Source organism: Sander lucioperca, chromosome 3, assembly GCF_008315115.2.
Source record: "Sander lucioperca isolate FBNREF2018 chromosome 3, SLUC_FBN_1.2, whole genome shotgun sequence".
Classification (NCBI taxonomy): Eukaryota; Metazoa; Chordata; class Actinopteri; order Perciformes; family Percidae; genus Sander; species Sander lucioperca.
This window is the reverse complement of record NC_050175.1, coordinates 26,411,592-26,435,257: the sequence shown is the minus strand read 5'-3', so window position 1 is coordinate 26,435,257 and position 23,666 is coordinate 26,411,592. Positions and strand designations below refer to the sequence as shown.

Here is a 23,666-nt window from a genome sequence, read left to right as displayed (position 1 = left end):
TCCACTGAGTCTTGGTCTACCACACACTGTTAATTGGTCTCTTGTTCCTGCATGTCAACATATACTATGTGTAGTATTTGTAGTATGTTGTATCTCCCCTACCTGTGGTCTAGCTGGCTGCCTCAGTGCCCACACTGCTCTCTTTAGGGCCGTGGCTGAGCTCGCCTCTGTTTGCTTTAATGGGAAGCAGAACCCATCATTGAAAAATTTGCTGTGTAAGGTTTTTCTGCCCTTTAGTATTCCTTACTATTTATTCCTTCCTTACTATAGCTCGGCCGTCCACTGAAATGTGGATTTGCACTCAAACTTACAATCAACGTATTTTCCTTGTTAATGTCAAAGTAACAACAAGAGATCTTTTTTTACAGGCCCACAGCCTGAAGGGCAAATTACATGTTTGAACACCCACTGATAGACCACCTATACTCGCAAGTGTGTCCTTCAGCGTGTATGTGAGTGTGTGTCTGTCTTCTCCCCACAGGCCTTTTTAAGGCTCTTGAGTGGTTAAGTGCATAGGACATATTTTTCAACACAAGCAAGTCATTATAATGGTCATAGTATTGCAGCATCTACAGAGACATACTGTAGAACAAATAACAGATGGGGTTACTTTTCTGCAATATGAGCTTGTTATTGTGCCATTTAGATACTTGAGTGGAGATGACCAACCCAGCCAGTCAAAGCACATGCAGCAGCAGTTGAGAACAATAGGGCCTTGGCACATCTGTGTGCCTATCTGCGCCACAACCAATATGAGTAATGTTAATATGAGTCATGTCAATGCACTATGCGTTCCTGCATGATGTTACTTCTGTTGACGTTTCAAGTAAATTCAAAACGGAGCAAGCTCACCCCTCCCCTCGTGTTTCCCACTCCCCCAACCATCTTGTCGGTGATTGGCTGGAACGTGTTTATTGTATTTTGGTGCCTATCCTGTGCCTCTAGTGTTTACGACCCCTGTGTTGTCTCCCGAGACCAGGCTTTTTCACAGTGTATTCAGGGGGCAGCCAGCTAGCCGATCAAGGAGAGATGCCTACGATTTGAGACAAAAATGAAATTGCGCTGAAACCATGCAGGAACGCATAGTGCACCTTTTAATAGACAGGAGACAGCCATTAAGCCATGTACCTAACCAAGCAGAAACAACTACACCTCAATATTGAGACCGTAGCGTGGGGGAGCCTTGAGATCCAGCTCATCTAATGGCTGATCGATGCAGATTAAAAAACGATGAAGTCAATAATAGAATTTTTACCCTATTTAAATAGTTTTTAGTGGAAACTTTAAATCATTCTTGTTCCATGAAGAAAGTGGTTCACACCCAAATGTGGCCCAAGATAAATATGAAGGGTCACAAGATGATTACATTGATGTTGTTGAAATTATGTTATTTCTAACTGACTTAATTCTCATTTTTGCTTCCCCTGTGTGAAGTACTGAATGCTTTAACCTGTTAAGGTCTATACAAATGATTTAGATTAAACAACGTAGGAAGGAAAAATCACTCCTTGCTGCTTCTGTCTGAACGGGTCACAAGAAGATACAGTATTGCTTTATTTTAACAGGTTGCCAACCAAAAAAGCTCAGGAGCCACTGTGTTAAGGGGATAAAAAGGCTTAAACAGTGTTACTGATATACATTACTGACTCTTTCCCTCTGCGTACTATAAATTGCTGTTAACTTTTGCCATGACTCTTGGCTCGGAAGTTTCTTGGTGAAACAACTTGCCTTGAAGCTGGAATGCCTGGCATGTACTCCATCTGTGCCAGTCCTCCATTCAAGATGTTACAAACCACTAAAGCTACAATGGACTTTGCAGGGTTCTCGCCTTGTGTGCTCACATTTGACTTGATCTGGCCTTCCACCACCTTTTTATCCTCATAGGAGTGATCTTTGCGCATTTCCTGTTCCTTTATGATCCACACGCTGGTTTGTTTTTATAATCAGCCTCGTACACCATATGGTCTCTTCATTTATTCTCCCCCAGTTTTTCCTTCTCTGTATCTGTTTTCGTGCATCTTGTTTAGAGGTCCACCAGCACTCCACAGTTTCTAAGGAAAGTAAACATGGCAACCAGAATTTCAAGGCCCCCCACAAGTCCCCTGTCCAAATAAACCAGCTCTCGGTTTTGTGTATGGAGAACAGTACTTGTGTGGGGGGGGGGCGCATGGGGCTTCTCCTTGAGCTTCACAAAAAGAAAAAAACTAGGGTCCCCACCTGCTTCAGATTATAGACTGTCAAAAAGTAAACAAGAAGAGGATGTTTGAATTGTGTAATCCTTCTGTTGTCTTCAACTGAGACTAATGCAATCCAGTTTGCATTTGGCCTGCTATGAATTATGTATCTAGGTTGATGCAGCTGAATAACACTTCTGAGAAGAAAACCCTCGTCCCTTGGATATTTAAATACAGTCACCAAATATGAGTAACGCGATAACAAACCTTCGTCACAAGGGGCTGCTCAGAATCAGGAAATGCAGATTTTGAGATTTTGTTAGAGTATCTTAAAAAAGATTTCTGAAAATCCACTTAAGTCACAATATTAGTACAAGAAAGGTCAAAATGTACTTGTGATTCTGATTTACAGTGTACATCAGTAAGACAGGATGTTAATAAGTTGAATGCCAGAGTTCAGAGAGCCAAACTCAGGCAGTACAGAAAGAAGTGACTGGGATATTAAATAATCAAGGCACACCTGCAATCAGATGATCAGAAACCTGGATTCTGTGATGATCATGTACAGTATACACAGGTACATAAAGAACAAGGCTTCTTATGTTTCATGTACATGTCTGAAAACAGAATTTTGTGTAAGGAGTAAAATGATATCACACGTATTTCCTACATCTGGATGGGTTCATGTTTGGATTATCGATCTGTAAAGGTAGCTGCAGCCAATTCTAATGCGTAATTACTGAGGCCGATGGCTATTTGTCAATTCTGGAGAACACTTGCCCAATAGTGTTCTCATATTGTTTAAAGAAAATGCCCCTGGTCTGCATTAGACTTCTGGATTAATCAAAGTATCACCATAGCTCTAGATTGGTATCCCTGCAATCCCATACAGAAAAGGCCCTTTTTAGCTGAGGGAAGCCAAAAGTAGACTATAAAATATTTCCAGGCAGTGTGCTTTGTAACATAGATGAACACCATGAGGTCATTCTATGAGCTTGATCTTTATCTTTTCTTGTCTCAGAAATGATATTTTCCTGTGAACATCTTGCTTCAGACCGAAGCCACCGTTGCTACCATCTCTGCAGGACATTTAAGAAAGCGAGCAGATGCATGATGGGCCAGACTTCCTGTTAAACATGTATTTTGACTGAGTGCAGAACCAGAACTGCACTCAAACTGGCATTCCTTCTGAGTGACCGTGCTCTTGCAAATATCTGAGATGTTAGACAGAAATCAAGTTCATGATGGAAAAAAACTATTTGGGTAATAAAACACCCGTCATAACACGTGATGAACCCTGTTTTCAAAGGAGATCCTTGTTTGCCTCTTTGTCCTCTCGAACTATCCTATAATCATGTGAAGTGTTTTAATACTGTATGTACTGATAACACTTTCATGTGATAAAAGTAATGTATAGTTAGTAGCTCTTAAATGTTTTTTATATCACGTTCCCTAAAACATATCAATGGTGACTTTCAAATTTGATTGACACATGACGTAAAATATGTCATGCAGGACAAGTTTTTGCAGGGTTTGCTCCAGAAAACCTATAAAAGCTGATTTCCCTTGAATGGCACATCTACAACCAGTGACATTAAGTCTACAGAATGTATGTAAGATGCAAAATGGTGTTTCCATGTGGATGCGTTTATGTTGAGATAATCAAGCTGTCACCAACTCAAAACCCATCAGGATCTGATGTTTTGTTGTGTTTGGTTGGAATGAAAAGCTGGATAAAAATCTGGTTACATTATGACAGAAATGGCCTTCTAACTGCTTGATTGGTCTTTTGAGTGTATCACAAGTAGTAACACTATTTTATCCCCTAAATTACAAATATTCGTACCACTTTCAAATAAGGCACCCTTTGTGAAGTTGTAAAGTGTTAACTAATGGCTTTATTATTAGTTAATAAACCATTTACTATTTTTTCTAGATTAGTTATAAGCCATTCATGAGAAGAAAACCAGATTGTGGAAGCTCCCTTTTGACCACTAGAAAAGCGGTTGATCTGGAACAAACCCCAGTTATTAACCTCCTAACAACCCCAGACTTGATGATTACAACCCTTAAAGCAACACTAGAGCACTTTTCCCGCTTCTGTCCCCCTACAGGTTGGAAGAGGAATTGTCCATTACATTACATTATGCAAGTTTGCCAGATCGGGTAGCGGATCTGTAGTTCGAATGAGACATAATGAGATTTTACGACCGCGGTAATGGACAATTCCGCTTCCAAAAGTGCTCTAGTGTTGCTTTAATGACTTGTTCACTTCAACAGACTTAACCCTAGTGTTGTCCTCGGGTCAAATTTGACCCGTTTTCAAAGTTTTTATATCAGAAATATGGGGTTCTTACATCCAAATTGCCCCAAAATAACTTGGATGCATGCATGTACGTTGTATGGAACCCATACAACATATACATTCATGCATTCATGTTCTTCGCAGGTAAAATTATTAATTACTTCCATTGAATTTTGTTTCAATTTGGTTGATTTATTTAATGTCATGGCTTTTGAAAAAAAAAAGAGATTAAATGGTTTCAAAACAGCATCCCGACCAAACTTTGACATAAACCAGTCTGTGATTCACTCAACATCCTCTGATCTTAACTATTGTATTATTAGTCAAAATAATTCGTAATATCTGCTTTTTTATCAAACTCAAAAATTTGGTATATCATTTTATTAGGTTTATTGACCATGCATTAAAAAAAAGGGTTGAAAAGAGGGATAAAAACGTTTAAAAAAGCGCCAAAAGCATAAAAAAAACGTCAAAAAAGTCCCAAACAAAGCACATTTTTCAATTTTGACCCGGAATGACACTACATTACATGTCATTTAGTTGACGCCTTTATCCAAAGCAGCTTACAATTGCTATATATGTCAGAGGTCGCACAGGATAGGCACCAACAGTAACCATTCCTTTAAATGTAGTTCGAGTGATTTGAGTTCTCCCTGTCCACTGCTGCCCCTGTTCAGTCTGTTGTGATGTTCGAAGCGTCTATGTAGCTGGTTGTTGTGAAGGTATATATCTACTGTCACTTAAACGTGATTCAGTGATGGTGATCTAACTGGCTGCCGCTGAGTTGTCTGACAGCTCGCTGATTTACAATATTTGTAGTTTTCTTCCTATTAGGCTGCTCGTCAGCGTGCGCACACTGCGCGCGCCATGCCAAGAACATAGTAGCCTCCTTCAGGGAGGCTGGTGAGTGGGGGAGTTAGGAGAGACAGTCAGTCATTTTTTCCTCTAGTCCTGAGGGGTCTCCTTCTCTAGCCTATATAAGGCACTGTGAGCTGCTCAGGAGTTCCACAGCTCCTGTGTGCTTCAGGAACACCGCCAACAAGCAGCAGCTCGCTCCTCTCACAAGGGAATAATACCTACAGCTCTCCAGCGCGCAGAGGAAACTGCTCCGAAATAGTCAACTGGATACAAAGTGAGAAAGATAGAGGTGAGCAAGATGAGACATTACACACATGTATTTGCAATGTATTGTGTTTCAGGTACGCTGTGGTACCAGGGATTTTTACTGTAGATGGGCTCTGACTGATCTCAAGTTTTTTTTTTAGATTTATTGATTTACTCAGTATGACATTATGAACTTATGACACGAGCACTTCTCTGATAATTTCGGTTGTGCGTTACGAACCATACAAACCTGTTGGCAAGACACTGCCATTCATTGTGAGTCTGCAGCTTCACTGAGCAAATGCGAATGGGAGAGCAGTAGCTACAATGATGAAAAATATAAATATACATGAATAACTTAAAATCCAAAGTATTTAAAAATGTAACGCTAGATTTTAAGATTTTAATACAATAAAACCCATACATCACAAAAACACACGTTTTAGAGTTCTAGGGTCAAACCACTAGTGTAGTGCCAATCTTTAAAGGGCATGAAAAAGCGAGAGACCATCTATGAAAATGTACTGTGTAGATCTAAATCAGACAATTTATATGGTGCCATGAGTTGTGTTTACATTCAACCTCATGGTGAGGTGGACAGGTCAGCCATTCTTTGAGTCCCCATAGACAACATGTAGATACGTTTGTGTGTGTCCGAGTCATCTGCTTTGTCTGTCACTCTCCTATAAAATTCATGAGAGCCATGAGAAGGGCCCAGACAGACTAGTTGATAGAGGTTCAGTGTGAAAAAGTTTGGGGGGGGGGGCACAGGGAGAGGAGAAGGGTGTGGTGCCTGAGCTGGCACAGCAGGTTGACACAGAGCCGGTGCCAGACCTCAAGCCGTCTTTTCAGCCAGAGGGAAAGAGGTGAAGGGATTCAAGGAGGAGAGCAACCAGTGCAAGCTGGAGCTTGGTTTATTTTGTCTTTCTTCTCCGATCACACTGACTCTTCTCTCTTTAAAAAACTTTGTGACTCTGATATTTGGGTTCAGAGGGAGGTCAGGTGTATGGTCAGTTACAGAATATTGCCCCTCGACAGGTCAGGAATGCAGCGTTCAGCAGAGTGAAAGCTTGTCAAGCTGAACTCAGGTCTCCCTCCTCAGTGTCCCGCCCTGCTGCTCACTTTGGTTAGATAATAATCAGTCAAAAAAGGTAGATAGTATTTCGCAGTTTAAGGTGCAGCAAGCCCAACGCGAGTCAGTGTTATATTTACTGATAAAGCTTATATGCTCTTTATAACAGGTACTATTAAAGCTATATTATTACTGGGTCGAAAGACTGAATTAAACAATGCTAATCAGGCTGTGAGGGTTAAATAAACTCAGTCCTGATTGCTCAAATTCATTTATACAAAGTTTATCTTTTGGATACAGAAGCCAACTAGTTGGTTAATTGTGATACAGTTCATGCTGTTTTTTGTGTCCGTGCGAAAATATTTGACGCTGTTCAAAATAAGATAATGGGATAGTTGCACACTCAGAAATTTTGGTTGGTGATTGTGAGGATCACTCACAAAGTAGTATGTCACAATAGATTGCACATTATACTGACAGTATCATGATGTAGTCAGTCTGAAGTCTGAAGTTCTAAAAAGTCCAGAGTTGAGGGATGAGTTGAGTTGAGCCTCAGCATCACAACAGACTGTGTGCCAGTATCAGTTACAACATCACACAATACAAGTGGAAGAATGAAGAATTATACATTTCCATATCAAAATTTTTCCCAAAAACTTGGTTACATAAAGTGACTCCTACATTAGTTTAGTAATTTGTACGCCTATATTTTGTAATCTGCACTCTGCTGTGTTGACTCACACAGTGTGGAAAGACTTATTAAATGTTTCCTCACTGCAGGTTGTGTCTGGGACTTCACACACAATCTGCTGTCTGCTGCAGTCTGAAAGTCGAAACCCTGACAGCTGGAAGTGTCAGAATGACCTGTGCTGCCATGACCTGGCTCCCTGTCCTCTCCCTCTCCCTCCTGCTGTTGTGCGTCAGGGACTCAGCTTCCCTCTTCCTGCCCGACTCCAATGAGCTCAGGCAGCTGCTGAGCCGCTACGAGGAGGAAGCGGACCAGAACGGCACCAGAAACACAGCTGGCAACAGGACCCGACGAGCCATCCGCTGGTCGGACCGTGAGGAGATCCTCCAGCTGCACAACAAGCTGAGGGGCGCCGTCTACCCCACTGCCTCGAACATGGAGTACATGGTGAGACATGTCCCATCACCCCAATTACCTATTTTTCTATTATTCCCTAAAAGTTATTCTAAGATTATTCTAAAAGGTATCAATTATAATCTTTAGCTTTACCTCACAAAGAACGTCATTTTAATGTGTCAGCAACCTCTGAAATGCGGCTGGTGATTAGCGTTTAAAAGTTGTATTCTGCCTAGAAAAGCAGCGTTGCTGTAATAAAGAAAAAAAACAGCCTTTTCTATCTGCTGGAAACATGCAGTAATGATGGTGAACTGTTGCCAGCCTGCTGTGCTGCTCTTTTACAAGGAGGATAATAATCCTGACTCTGTTCTACCTGCAAACAGCTCAGAGAAGACGGGAGAGCGAAAGAGGGCTGGGTCAAAGGAGGACAGAGAGAATAAGGCTAGAAAGGAAAAATCATGGGACGACGTGCAACATGAATGGGTAAAGGAGGAGAGGGATTATTGTTGAGATGCACAGGAGGTTACTGAAAACCATGAGCTCCATTAAGTTGAAAGAGGCAGTGATGGCCTGTGTTTCTCTGGAGTGCGGTTATAGCTGGGAAGGAAAGTGTCTGAAGATTTACTCTGCCCAGTGCTCTCTCAAATTCCAGTGAACAGGCAGTGTGTGTTTGTGCTAGTGTATGGGTGTTTGGGGTTACAGTGGTGTCTGTGTGTGCAAGTTTTAGCGACCACCAAAAGGCTGGAAATTTACTGAGGAGATGTGCTTTGAGGGGCTGTGCTGTATGAAGTACCTCCCTCCCTTCATAGTGCTATCCCTCCACGGCGGGAATCAGGTGTCTTCTCCGCTTTCCACCCTCCTCTCCACTGCTATAAAGAAACCCACTCAGGAAATGTGGATAATTCAGCTGGGATAGCTGGAGATTTGTAGTGGACCAGTGCCAAGCGCCAGCTGCCCTACTCAAATGTCACCATCAAAGGTTAATGTTGTACTTCAGTACTCAGTTTCAGCTCACTGGAGTGGGAAGGAAGGAAGTACAGGAGTAGAGGCCTTGAACAAGTTGCGGTTAGGTATCTACTCAGTCAGAGTCAGAACAAGATGTGGATTATAATGCTTTATATTGTAGCACATGCAGCAGGTGATTGTCGCAAAGTCTTCCCATTGGTGTCTAAAAATAAGTGAATTCCTTGTGAAAAACTTGTTTTACTTTATGTGTGCAGGTTTGGGATGATGAGTTGGAGCGGTCCGCCACTCACTGGGCAGAGCAGTGTCAGTGGGACCATGGACCTCAGGACCTGCTCATGTCTATTGGACAAAACCTGGCTGTTCACTGGGGAAGGTGAGATGCAATAACACACATAGTCTGTCTGCTATGTTATGCATAAAAAACTGAGACTTTATCCGTGTTTGTTTTGATTATTAATAGCGGGTGAAAATGAAATCAGATTTTATAAATACCATTACTAGTACTAAGGCTTTTATTAATTCGGTACCAAAATCAAAACAATATTTTTGGAGAAATATAAACATGTTTTTTCAGAAAACATTTTAATTTATTTATCACTCGCACTTCCTTAAATTTATAAAAGGTTCATACATTTCAACAGTAGCAAATAGCTTTATTATTGGTTAATGAATAATTTACTAATGCTTAACATATTAGTTAAAAGACATACGATTATAAGACCACAGTCTTAGTCCCTTTTAGTTGATATAACTGCAGTTATGCAATTTATTGGTAAATGCTTAATAAGCTGATAATTAATAGATTCTGGTCCAGATCCTCTGGAGTCCTTTTGCAGAAGCTGATATGGGAAAATGTTAAATATAATACCTGCTTAGCATAAGCATGTCAGCATTTTCACCATAACCTATGTTGACGTAAGCATTTAACTCAAAGCACCGTTGTGCCCATGTACAGCCTTACAGAGCTCCCAATGCCAGTACCATTTCCAAGTTTGTATCAGACATTTTACAGGAATCGAAATTATGCACAGTGAGAAAATTGTCTTCACGGATCACAACAACAGTTTATATATCCACATTCCTGTTTGGCTTACGTTTTCCCCTTTTTTGAATGAGTACAGACTACCGCCATCTGCTGGTATGGAGAGTTATTTCCTTGCACGCATGCGCAGACCGTACGTGGTATTTGGCTGTCGACTGTAGTCTCTGCGGTGTGTTCCAGTGCTAATTTTTGGCCTAGACAAAAGGCGACATGAGGCGACGCCACACGTTTTCGATACTCGATGCCACATACAGATTTCGGTACCAAAAAGTATTAAGCTTTGATACCCAGGCTGCACAAACAGTAGTTTAGCGTTATTCTGTCCCATAATCAGCAAGTCATACAGACTTTCTATGTACTTCTTTCTTTCTTTATTCCCTATTTCTATATTTTCTGAGCTGTCAATGCTGCATAGGAAGTTGTTTCCTGTAAACTACAGTGATTAGTGCTGCTCCTTAAAACACCAGACACCAGACACAGTAGGCCTGTGCATGACAGTGTATCGCTGTCCCAGCAGGTGTCCTTCCAGTAATCTGTCCCTATTCACAACCGCGTTCCTCCCTCCACATTCCCTTCTTTTCTTTCTGTGCCAGCAAACCCTGATATGTCTTTTTTCCACTCCCCCTCTATTCTCTCCATTTATAAGCTCAGCACTTTTCAATACCGTAAAAAGAGATGTTTATAACAAGAGCTTGAACAGATTTGTTAGGCTGTGGAGCCATGTTTAGGTTTGCACTGATTCCTTTTTTTCAACCTGATTTGATTTCCCCTGTTATGGCGGGGGAACAGACTGCTGTTCTGTGTGCCAGGTCAAATTCAGACTCATCATTTGAGGCCTGAAGGGAGGAGGAGGGGCAGTGAGGTTCATGCAGTGTTTCTCATGTCTAGCCAAAGCAGCTGGCAGCTCCCTCAGATATTTCCCTTTTGCCCTTGGTAACTGGATGGCCCTGTGACTGAGCCTACTGTTTGTCTGTGTGTGTGTGTGTGTGTGTGTGTGTTTGTGTGTTTGTGTGTGTGTGTGTGTGTGTGTGTGCATGTGGGCCCTACAGATACCGCTCTCCTGCCTTCCATGTCCAGGCCTGGTACGATGAGGTGAAAGACTACACCTATCCCTACCCCCAGGAGTGCAATCCCTGGTGTCCAGATCACTGCTCCGGGCCCATGTGCACCCATTACACCCAGGTGAGATGAATTAAAAAATAGAAAAAATTTAAGATTAAAATAGGTTAAAGGGAAACACTTGTGTCAGTGGGGGCTGAAGACTACAAATATGAAAATTACCTCTGTAAAGCGCTCCTCATCTCTGCTTGAGGCTAGCAGTTCGAGCTCGAGTACAGCTACTAGTATATTAATGACACCAATATGTCAATATATATGACACCAGAATCTCCAACCAAACTGGCAGTGATTGTGTTGCATTGTGGGTAATGTAGGTGCCATGTTTTGACAAGAAAAAAATGTATGGAATAAAAAAAGATGATATCTCTGGTTCTGCTGCATTGTATTTTGCGCTACCCATCGTGAATCTGACAATTTTATAGAAGTGCAATGCTAAATCGGTGTTGTACTCCCTTAACAAACCACTTGGCTGTGAGCTATACGCTTACTCTCAATCTGATCAGTTACTGCAAGAAGCTGAAACATTAGGCACCCAGTGTGGTAGGTGTTATTTCTGTTTAAAGTATATTTTTTTAACTTCCTTTTGAAGCGTCTAATGTAATGTCTGCTATAGTCATTATAAAATCTGTTTAGTATCAAGTCATGCTCCTTCTTTTATCTGTAATTTCGAACATATTTCACTTGACAGGTGTTGCTGGGATACAACATGTGGTGTGCACCCTGTATGCTATTTCACAGTATTTATGGGCAGAGTTGTGGAGGGACTGAGGGGTTAAATGACAGGCATGAATATAGTAACGTGTAGACAGTGAAGGATAAATAGAAAATCAGATGCAAGTAGACAGAAAGAGGAGTTGAAGAGTGGATGTGAAAATCAAGAAATCAATCAAAAGAAAACAGAAATGGGTGAGCTGGCCACCTCTTCCCCTAGACTTTACTTTGTAGCTGCTGGGATGAGTTTACAGAAACATCCATAGTCCTCTCAGTGCCTTTACTCTGAAACCTGATCACTGCCATCTGGTAGTCATTTCCAGACACACCAGACACCCCTCACTGCTTGACCTGGATTCTTCTGAAGATGCTGCAGAGAGGCGACAGTGCCAGATCTAAGCATCATCATCACCTTGTCTCTGTCCTTTATTTGTTGAAAGTGTTGATGTACCTGCAGTCTAGGCAGTCCTACTCCATAACTACCTCTGCATAGAAATGCTAGACCCTCTGAGTTAGAGAGTTCATTGAGCTGAACTACCAGCACTCAGCACACATCAGTCTGTGTGCTGACTCACTGCTTCCAGTGGCTTCTAACTGTACCAGGAAAAAAGATGAACATTCCTGAGGAGGGAGAGTGCACATGTTTCAGAGTTTGGGAGGAAAGTAAGGAGGAGTTATGGAACATGCTGTGTTGTATTTGCCGTCAAATGGCACATCATTCATCTGAAACACCACTGCAGCAGCTTTCTGTTTAATAAGGCGTTTTATTCTACCATGGACAGTTTTGAGCCCACGCTGACTTCTGGTTTCTTTAGAGTTAAGATATTAAAAACTGCAATTTCCCCACTTCTATCAGGATGATGACAATGATCATTATTGTGTCACAGAGGGCAAACTGGGTTCACACAAGACATGCATCTGACTGAGACAGAATAACAAGACCGGAACACTCAGCACTCCTGGAAGTCCCAGTGGCCCCATTAATAGTAACGGCCAATCTAGAAATGTGAGACAGGAAATCTAGGCTACAAGCTCAAACGTTTATTCTGCTATGTGTCTGTTCATTCACCAATTGTTTGTGCTTACGTTGCCCATTCTTTTATTTCTGTCTTTACAGCTGGTCTGGGCAACCACTAGCCGAGTGGGCTGCGCTGTGCACGTGTGTCCAAGGATGAACGTGTGGGGAGAAATATGGGAGAACTCCGTTTACCTTGTGTGCAACTATTCCCCAAAGTAAGATCAATATTCCTTCATGTTCCAGTGTTCATCAACACCTCTGCTCTCTCGACTCCTGTTTGGATTCTTCATCCTTACATTGCTGAAAAATGCTACAGTGTGGGTCCCTAATATAGCTGCACTGCAGATATGTAGCACTAGTTGTCTGAAACATTTGTATGACATATTGGAGCCATTAAAATTCCTGCAGAAGTCAGAATAGAAAAATAATAATGAAGCAAGGGGAAAGAAAAATAAGAGCAGAGCAGGCACTTGTTTTCCAGACAGCCCACAGGATGTAATTGTCTGAGAGACAACGAGGAGTGTTTTTATTAGTTTGTGGGACTAATGACTATTAGGAGTGTTGACCATGGACAAAGAGTGGTAAAGTAATTACAAGGCCATGAGCCCAGTGAGGCTTGACTGATGATTCATTACCACCTTAGTCAAGCTGTCCACTGTTCATTTCTGCAGGGGCAACTGGATCGGCGAGGCTCCATACCAGCACGGCCGCCCTTGCTCCCAGTGCCCTCCCAGCTTTGGAGGAGGATGTAGGAATAACCTGTGCTACAAAGGTGAGCAAACCCACATGGCTTGCATTCAAAGATGTTAAAAATAACCATGTTACCAACCTGAACCCATATCTGTTTGTCTATCTATAGACTCGCAGCGCTCAGAGACAGAGGACATGAACGAGGTGGAGAAACCTCAGGTTCCCCTGCCACCTCGTACTACCGCCAAACCTGCCCCCAAACCTAAACCATCTCCACCGAAGAAATCAGCATCTAAACCCTCCATTCCTAAGCCCACCACACACAGGACACCATCTTCAAAGACTCCCAGCAACAACTTTCTCGGTAGCTACAAGAATGCTTAAAAATAACCTTGAACTTTGATTTTTTATACATTCATTTACTTATTGTATTCTTGTTTTGCAGCTCAGAACATTAAGTGTGAGACTAGACTGCGAGATAAGTGTAGAGGCGGAACCTGCAACAGGTCAGGTTATCTTTTCGGATGTGCATAAAATATGTCTCATTTATTCTGATTTACCTTACAATTCTTCTCCAATATCAACTCACTCTTGTCTCCATCTCATTTTCTGACTCTGCAGATATAATTGTCCTGCTAATTGTCTAAATAAGAAAGGGAAAGTCTGGGGAACTGTTTTTTACGATGTGGTGAGTCTGTCCAACATGAAACAAACATCTTGCCTCATGCAACAATTTATACTGTAAATACATATTTACAAGTGTTCATTTTTAATTGTTTCAGCAATCAAGTATTTGCCGAGCTGCTATCCACTTTGGTGTCATCGACAACAATGGAGGATTGGTCGAAGTCACAAGGAAGGACAAGTTGCCATTCTTTGTCAGAGCCACTAAGAATGGCATAGAGTCCTACAGGTAGATGTTTGGTCTAATTTTTCCCAAATAGGTTGAAATCACATTTTCAGATGCAACACATTTCCCTGCTTCTATGATTCACATGTTGTGCAATAATGGAATTTTCTGAGAACCATTTGCTTATGTGATTTATAAACACTATGATGTCTTTTACAGTAAATATAAAACCAGTAATGCCTTTGTGGTGGCCAAAGTGGAAGGTAAGTTAGGCACAGTTTTTAAGAAGAGCTTTGACCCATGCTTGCATGTAGATTCACACACTCAGCCAACACATATTGGGTATATTAAGTGTTTTTCTCTTCTCTCTCTGTGACAGAAATAACTGCTGACTGCTACACCACAGTGGCTGAAATCTGCCCTTACAAAAAGCCTGACTCCCACTGTCCAAGGTGCTTCCTCACATCCACCATCTTATCATTCTCTAAAGCATGATATAATAGCCAGTTAAAAGTTTGACTTAACTCCACCTGTGGGTACCTATAAAAGGAGGCTGGTGTATAAACTGATAAAGAATGACAATATAGTCAAATACAGTTTTTTTATTTTATGAAATATGTCTTCATAGGAGACATTATACTTATTACAAACATTGTACATTATTAAACACTAAATATATCCTTATATCTTCTTGCAACCCTATTATACTGTGTTATAAACCATTCAAAAGTGATATAGTGATTATACATGTTAAATAGGGTTAAATTAAGTTATAAATGTATTTCCATTAATGTGACACTTATCTATTGCAGCAAATTCATACTAATGTCAAATTTGTTTCTCAGAATCTTCTGTCCGGCAAACTGCAAGACTCAGCCTTCCTATTGGTCACCTGTGATTGGAAACAACATCTACACAGATGTAAGTAAACACTGTTTTATATGTGCATGTTCTAAATGAACTGCTACAAATTGATCATGAATCACACCAAAGGTCCAGGTCCTCCAGTTCTGTGCTATTTTGATTTATTTTTGTATGTATGTGGGAAAAAATCAGCCAGAGTGAAAACTATATCTGGATCTGCAGCATGGTTAACTTAGAGTGACTTTTCAGGCTTTGTAATGCATGGTAGCTATGGAAAGCCATTGAATCACAGTATGTATATGGCTCATGGATAATAGGAGTAATGCCAGAAACTGCCAGGGATGTATTACCCAGCATGGGGCATGACCACTCACTTCTTGTTTGCGTGGGTTTCCTTTGCTCCGGTTTCGTCCTACCACTGAAAACCATCCTATGGATAAGATAATGAAAAGGGATATGTGCTTGTGGTTCAGATATAGGAGATATAAAGACAGAAATGGTTTCATAAAAACTGGTTTACATCATCACTTAAAAGTCACTTAAATCATGTTTAGAATAGATTAGTTTGAGAAATTAATATTTCAGATTAAAGATTTTTACATTAGTCTGAGGGATTTTAGTTGAGAGACAGAAGAACAAAGTGAAATATCATCTAAAGGCCCTGACACACCAACCCGATTATCGGCCGTCGGACAGTCTGGCGAGGTCAGTGACTCGGCCTATTTCTCGCTTAAAATGTTTTCAGAAACATGTTTCGGTGAACTATCTTCGTAAAATATGAGATGAGACCCACGTGACGCATTCGTCCAATCAGTTGCCGGTTTTCATTTTTTGGGCGACAATACAGATTAGCGCCACCTGCTGTTATGGAGATGTATTACGTCTTGCGCACGCGCAGAACGTACGCTCAAGTCGGTGTCGCTTCGGTGTGTTCCGAGGCACTTTTTTGACCCACTCGGGGAGGCAGTCAGTTCGACTGCCTTTTCTGCCGAAGGTCGGCCGTCGGGTTGGTGTGTCAGAGCCTAAAGGGTTTGTTTTCTCGATACAAATGGTCAGGAGACATCTCACTAGGAGGGCATTTGCTTTCTACACAACAAAGGGATGTGTGAAGTACATTAACATGTCTTGTGATTCCAGAAATAACTCAAATGTAATATGCATGGCTCAAATGGTCTCCTGTCTGGCACAGGGACTACTGTCTTTTCTGTGATTTCCCACTTTGTATATAAGGGAGATGATTGGGAGAAGAAGGGGGAGAACACTTTCGTCTTCTCCCTGTGCAGCACGTGATAAAGACTTAATTCATTACACTGGTGACTCTGTGATTCTTAGTTTCCCGGAGATCTTGAACGCCTTACAACAGTCACAGAATAAGGCAGCAGTGAGGCTCATAACAAATGTGTCCAGAAATGTTTTTCAATCTCAGGCGCCCTAATGTGTTTCTACAGTGGTGTAGAAGCTGGATGTTGGTTAAACATGGGACATACACCATCTGGTGAGAAATGCTGTAGCGGTGTATGGACAGTGTGCTCTGTGTTTAGACTAGAAATGATTGATTCTGCTCTAGACTGTTGATAAGAACTTTTGGTCTGTTGTGCTGGCTCACAGTGCGAAACAAATGCTTGCGTCTGTGTCTGTAAATTATTGCATCATATTTTGTACTGTATTTCATAATAAAAGAATTACAAAGATATTCATGCAGTGAAAAAGCTGTTTACCATCTTGTAAAAGCATTTCTCCTCTTTGACACACTTTCTCCTCACAGAGCTCCAGTATTTGTAAAGCAGCCATCCATGCAGGGGCAATCAAAGCAGATGGTGGTTTTGTGGATGTTCTGCCACTGGACAAGAGAAAGCACTATGCTGGAGTCCTGAAAAATGGCATCCAGTCTGAGAGGTACTATACAATTTTTTGTCATCAACTATTTTTACTGTAATTATCTTTCCCAGATGAGGATTGAAAGGTACAAAGATAGATGGGTCAGGCACCATGTCAAATAGTTGAAGGTTACAACAGTGACATTAGAGATAGTCTGAGTTCCGGAGATCTATATTTTTAGATTTGGCTCTGAGCAGTCTGGCTGTAGAGTATAGAGAAGCTTTTTTTGTGTCTAAAATTGAGAATAACCATTCATGTTTAGACATGTGGCAGCTTTCATCAACAAGCAACCATTTGACAGCTGTGAAATTGGGAAGCCTCCTTAGTTGTAATGAAAGCTATAAGTTAAGTATTAAAGCCTGGGGAAGTGTGAGAATTTGTTATCGCTAATAACATGTATAAGCACTATACAAATCTGCCACCATTGCAGGTCGAGGAGTACAACATGTAATCTGTCTCATAGCAGTCAGGTAGTATGGTTTGGTGGTTAAGATCTCCGAATAACGTCATAACATTTTCCCAAACCACTAGCCACATGAGTTTTGCAATAAATGGATCAAAGTCTCTTAACCAGAATTATGCTGGGATTTATGCAAGGCCAGCAAACTGACTGCACTAACGAGCATGATAAAAAAATAAAAGGTGGCTAACAGGTGCAACAAAGCTCACAGGCGAGTCAAGTCTGCACACAACCACACAGTCATAAGAAGAGGTCTAATCAGGCAAGATTGAGAACACCTGTGTGGGTGGGCAGTTGGTGTGTAGGAGCTTTAAAGAGATATCAGACTGAAAAGCCATTTTGTTTCATTCAGCCTGATGCTAGCCAATTTCCTATTTAGTTTAGTTTTGCCTAACCAATCGTAGCGAGTGATAGATCTACCATGCTAAAGACCTTTGTAGAAGACACCGAAGCTGCTGTAGCAGTTACAAAGCAGCTAACTCAGCATTGTTCATGTTGATCAAATACATATGTTGACTTTAGAGTTGTTATTTATGTATGTTGAATTACTTGTACAGCTGTGTCAACCTCACTGCCATTTGTCCGTTGCTATTTTTAATGAATGTAGCTAGCTAGCTAGCTAGCTACGTATGTAGGAAGAGGACACTTAATCCTGCCTACTAAACTCAAATTAGTCAAAGTTTCTCTTACTGGAGTTAACAGCCTTCAGTGGACACAACACCAAACCCATTTAAATTGCTAAACAAATTGGATGGTAAATCAGAACCAGATCTCTAGGTTTAACTAAGTTCACAATAATCATGCATGTTGGGTAAGTGCTAAAGGGAAAGGTTTAAAAAAAGAAAGAAAATCTGATTAAAGTAAATTTAAGACTGAATTTTATGTTGGAGGTTATATAATGTGTAGATAGAGAATAATATTTATCTTCAATGCTTTGCTCAGCTCAGGCTTTTATATTTAAACAATGGGAGTGTGGTAAAGGAAACCTTAAGATACAATTGAAATTAAAACATGGAGCTTATAGTAAAATTAGACAAGTACTTTCTACATTTGACAAGAGAATCTAAAATATGTCTGAGAAAGGTGCTTTTATTCACTATACCCTACCTTGATTTATGTCTCCTGTAATACTGCATGTACGGGGTTCCCTGCATGCACACCAAGTTTCTCACATCACTCTCATGGCTGTGGCCGGCTCCAGTGGACTACGCTTAGGCAAGGAAGCACTTGTGGGCAGTTCTGCTGGCATGTAGGGTTGTAAGAGTAATGGTGTGGTTTGGTGTGTGGATGGGCCACACATGGGATCTTTGCTTACTTTACTCAGGCATTTCAATTGAGTGTGCAAAGTGCTGAATGGCCAAAATAATCCAAGTCTGACTACTATGAAATCTAATGCAAAACTATGAAGGCCCTACTCAGGGCACTGGGATAGGAGGTCAATAAACGGCTGAGAGAGAGTCTGTGCCATGTGCCAACATCATGGCAGGGAGGGCAGTTTGGACTAGACTATTGCTGGGGAAGTAATCACAGACTATCTGATTACTCGAGGATGGAAATGCTGTCAGCCACTTAGTGCTTTCCTATCCGGACAATTATGTGTGATCTGATACCAATCGCACAGGCCTAGCAGGATTATTGATCATGGCAGAGCTTCAAGGTCACTCCATCAAGTTTAAAACATGTGGTAGCTGGAAAAGGTCAGATTCAGAAATAGGCCGACAATGAGTCATAATGCCAACGTGCCATTTCCAAAAATGTCGTGAACACCATGATTGTACTTTTTAATGGACTTGGCTGCTGGGAGGACTTGGACAATACTAAAAAGCAGACTTCATCTAGTATCACAAAAACAAACAAATTTTATTTTATATTTATTTGACTTAAAGGGCGATTTTATACACTTTATTCGTCACGTGAGGTACTACTCTGCCTGTGAACACACTTGTACAGTATGTCTTCTTAGGCTCCGGAGGGAGCTTTCTAAAGTCTGAGACTCAAAACGAAGCTACTGTTTGCATCAAGGATCCAGTGTTTTTGGAGCTTAACCTACACTAGGGAATCACATTCCGGATAACTCGGCCTCTGCTGCTTCAATTTTGATCAGTTCTCTCCAATCTATTTATAGAAGTTACATACTAAATTGCTAGAGTGCCCTGTGTTGCATCGGTATTAGTGGGTGCCAAATGTAACATGTTTTCTGTATTGCCTATTTGCAGCAAGAGCAGCGCAGAGGGTGGCTCTTTTCGAATCTTTGCTGTGAGGGAGTGAGACTTAGGATCAGAAGTCCAGAGACCAACAGAGTCACCTCAGCTGCTCTTGAAGAGCAGGAAGTGCCCACAGGTTGGATACCATGGCTGTTCATCTGTCTCTGTCTCTGTGCCTTCAGTGGAAAAAGAACGTCCCAGCTGATTTACACGTTTCCCCTCTTAGTTCATAAACAATAGCCACCCAGTAAAAGTTGTCCAATATTTTGAAGGACCGTTATCATTTTCTTAACTTTTAAATCCAAATACAGATTTGTTTTTCATATTTACCTAATCTGTGAATACAGAATGTTTTTTTTTATGTATTATGATGCATTGAACAGCTGGTGCTGGAAGTTTTGAGTTGCTTTACAGAAAGTATTATGTTTACATTGATGTTCTTATTACAAATTCAAATTGGTTTTCATACACAGGAATGTATACTGATCACACTGTATTTAATCACCGTGTACAGAATATATGATATTTTGTTTGTTTTAAAAATGGAGTACCATATATTAACATTTTTATGTCTGTTCTGATTTTATATTTTATTGTATTGCCTTTTCTGCTCATGTGAATAATCTTTGCTTTTTGCTCTTAAGGATTTAGCCTGTGATACCAAATCTAAGTCTAAATTGTATTTATAACTTAAGTGGTGTGCGCTCATTGTGAGTGAGGATGTTTTGTTGGCTGGGTAGACCAGAACTCATCAGGCAGTTACAAAAGGAGAGGAAACAGTGTGGTAAATGGAAGTGTATGCAGGCAGCAGGCACTGCTGTAGAGAGATTATGTTTCCCTTATGAAGGATGGTCTCACTTTAGTGCCAGACATGTGGAGGTGATTTAGTGAAGGTGTTGCGTTGCTAAGTTCACTATTTAGAGTATAGATAGCTGGAGTAGATGGCTCCTCACAATGGTGGCAATATTGTAGATGTATTAAATAACAATCACAGACAGTAGACATGTTAAAGATAACAAGCAGTCATTTGTCATTTTATATTTATTATTGCTTAGTGCTTTCCTCATCTCTCTTGTTTCTGTAAGATATATGAAAATGCTAAATTTGTCCCCTCCCCACCAAGGCCAGATGAATGTGTCACGTTTCAGGTACAGAGAGAGTCTTATGTGTAGAAACTAGACCATATCTTGAGGTGTGTGTGAATGTGTTTAAGATTCTCATCATCAAACTGCAGTTTATGCACTTTGTAACAATTTACACTATGCAGTGCAGGCAGGATACAGACACCTGTAACGTATATCACTATACTGGATTAAGGCACTGTTGCCTTAATTAAAGCAATGTCCCATTGTATTGACTTTTAGCTTGTTATTTTTTTTTTTTATCCTTTTACACTTTAACTTTGGTACCTAAAGTGTTTCTGCTGTGTCTCTTAAAATCACAGAAAAAAAGACATTTTAGCATAGTCAGCATTCCTCATGTGCTGATGAGACAAATATAAAGTCAAATTTGTGCTTTAGGACTGGGGTGTCCAATTGTACCATTAAGCCTTGAAACTCTATTTGCTTGTTTCCATGAGCATACAAAACATGCATCAGAGAGTATTTTCAGAGTAAAAGACAAGGCTGTAAAAATATCACAAATACCTGGCCAAGAACGAATCTTTATTTCTTTATTCTACCTCAGTCCTATCGCTACGCTAGGCATTTAAGTCTTATCTATATGGGAATTTTTATGGGAAATGCTAAACATTTTGTAAAGTTATGGGAACTGTAAATACTATGATTTTTCATTTTATTTTGAATAATCCTTTTTGCATTAAAATAAAATTAAAATATGTGAATTTGTTTTTATACAGGTGTAGGCTGGGTTTTATATTTTTTGCACAATTTGAAAATAAAGTATTTCTTACAAGTTCTACAACACTTGTTTCTGTTTCAGTGAAGGATGTGTCTACTGAATACATGATTATTTTGTGTATTTAGCACATACTGGGCCACAGTTGCATTTCGAGATGAGGAATCTAAAGATTTTTTTTGAATGATGTTTGGTATAAGTGTTTGATTTGTTTGTTTGGTTCTAATATACTTCAGTTATGTTTTGCCAATTAAAAGCAGGTGCAGAGGGAACTGACCGGTCATGTTTAGCAAAGCCTAACCAGGCAAATCAACTAACCAGGATACCTAATGTTTTACTTTGACCTACATGAAGTTATAAATTCATGGATTATAAAATGTCAAGAGTAATTGTAGTACATACTGTATGTGGATTACTGTATCCTCACGGTAGTGAGTGAGAAATTATGAGAAATACAATATAAATGTTATATGATCTCAAAACCTTATTAAATCTACTATGACCAGCGCTTAAACCTAAAATCTGTGCGTCATGCATTATGAATGAAATTTAGACGCAGGCCACCCAGGATTTGTCCGTCATCTTTGGAAGAATATCACTGACCATGTTCATAACCTGGCTCTGGTTCTTGCGGACACACACAAGCGGAACAATAAATTGAAGCAATCACTTTTACTCGAGGACCACATACATAATCTGCCAATAGGGATTTACTTATGGTGGAATGATTTCAGAAGAAAGAAAGAAACTCTGTGGACTCGGCTAAATGTTCATGACCTTGTAATTTCCTATTTCACACTCTGGGCTGAAGTTCTCATTTGTCACTTAACATGTGTTTGTGACAAGCTCACTGAAATGATACAGTAAGATCACTGTATATATGCCATTAATAAATGCCTTATTTACTCAAAACCTAAGAAAGGGGGAGAGACATGGGAAGAGGAAAGAAGAGAGACGATCAGAGCAACCTTGTAAGCACTAATAATTCTTCATACCTCCAGGGCTTATGAGAGGCAGATGTTCAGTTTCAGTTAAGCCCTGGTTGGACAGGGCCCTGGACACCTTACTGATAAACAACTGCAACTGGCTCGTGTGATGACATTTTTACTCCCACTGTCAATGGAGATAAAGATTTGTACTCTGCCTGTAAATCCCCAGACCCCTCTCAAATCTCACAGGCTCAGTCTAACTTTCTTGTCCTTAAATGTGCGTGGCACAACATATTGTATTAGTTCTACAATGACTAATCATATAGGACTCAAAGGGTAGTAGCATTAAAGTTGTTGCTTTTTGTTATTGTCTTTAAAGTCTATGAAGTGACAAAACTCTTTCAGCTGCACTGGTGAACTTGAGCTGAGATTAGTCCATGAAATGAATTGAATGTAAAGAGATCGCCACGTTTACAACTATCTACCGAAACATAAAGGACCTGGAAGTGATTGTCTCTAGTGATCTGAGCACTGAGGCTCCACCACATGGCTTTTAGAGAAGAAAAAGCCCCTTCAGCATCTATGTTGTCAGCTGCCACGTGTAAAAAGTAATGAGTTCAAAGGGAACGATGCTGAAGCACTGTGTCTGGCGGTGAGCAATGGTTTTCAAGCATTTCTGCAGCTTTTTCATTGTGTACATATAAGCTTTCATTGCTATCTCTGCCAAGGAGGTTATTTTTTTGTTTCAGTTTGTTTGTCAGCAGGATTATGGAAAACTACTGGCCCGATTTCCATGAAACTTGATGAAAGAGTGTAGCATGGACCAAGGAAGAACCCATTCAATTTTAGAGTGGATCCAAATCACGGGGCAGAAACACAAATTATTTTTCACTTTTGTTAACATTGTGAGATAGAGCATGGACTTGGCGGAGGTCTGTGCTCTCTGAGTGCCCTTATAGTTATTATTAGTGTTAGGTCAGAGTGCACTGGGACAGCTTTGACTCACCCTTGCATACATTGCTCATTGAATCATGCAGTGTTTTACACTAAGTTGACTTTTAAATATCTGGGATTATTGAGAACAAAAGCATCCGCACACAAGTCTGTGCAAAAATATATTTAATTTAGCAACCTTTCAGTCAGAGATCTTCTTCTGTGTAATAACCTGTAATGATGGCACTTCTCTGCGTAAAGTTGATAAGATTAAATATCTTGGTGTATGGCTTGATACTGAACTCTCATTCAAATTACACATCGAGCAAGTGTTACGTAAAGTGAACTTTGGAATCAACAATATATATCGAGCTCGGAATTGCTTTACGCGCAATGTTCGTATAAA

The 23,666-nt window shown here is 40.5% G+C and overlaps 1 protein-coding gene across 1 annotated transcript; it reads left to right on the top strand.

Annotated features, from left to right (window-relative positions):
• The first annotated feature begins 5,396 nt into the window (after window positions 1–5,396).
• On the top strand, window positions 5,397–21,088 carry crispld2 (cysteine-rich secretory protein LCCL domain containing 2). Its single transcript, XM_031324328.2, has 15 exons — window positions 5,397–5,626; window positions 7,436–7,790; window positions 8,960–9,078; window positions 10,797–10,929; window positions 12,695–12,810; window positions 13,267–13,367; window positions 13,455–13,649; window positions 13,731–13,791; window positions 13,907–13,973; window positions 14,068–14,198; window positions 14,355–14,398; window positions 14,515–14,587; window positions 14,981–15,056; window positions 16,765–16,895; window positions 19,554–21,088. The coding sequence occupies exons 2-15, from the start codon at window positions 7,515–7,517 to the stop codon at window positions 19,603–19,605; spliced, it is 1,575 nt and encodes a 524-aa protein (XP_031180188.1). The 5' UTR covers window positions 5,397–5,626; window positions 7,436–7,514; the 3' UTR covers window positions 19,606–21,088.
• The last annotated feature ends 2,578 nt before the right edge of the window (window positions 21,089–23,666 follow it).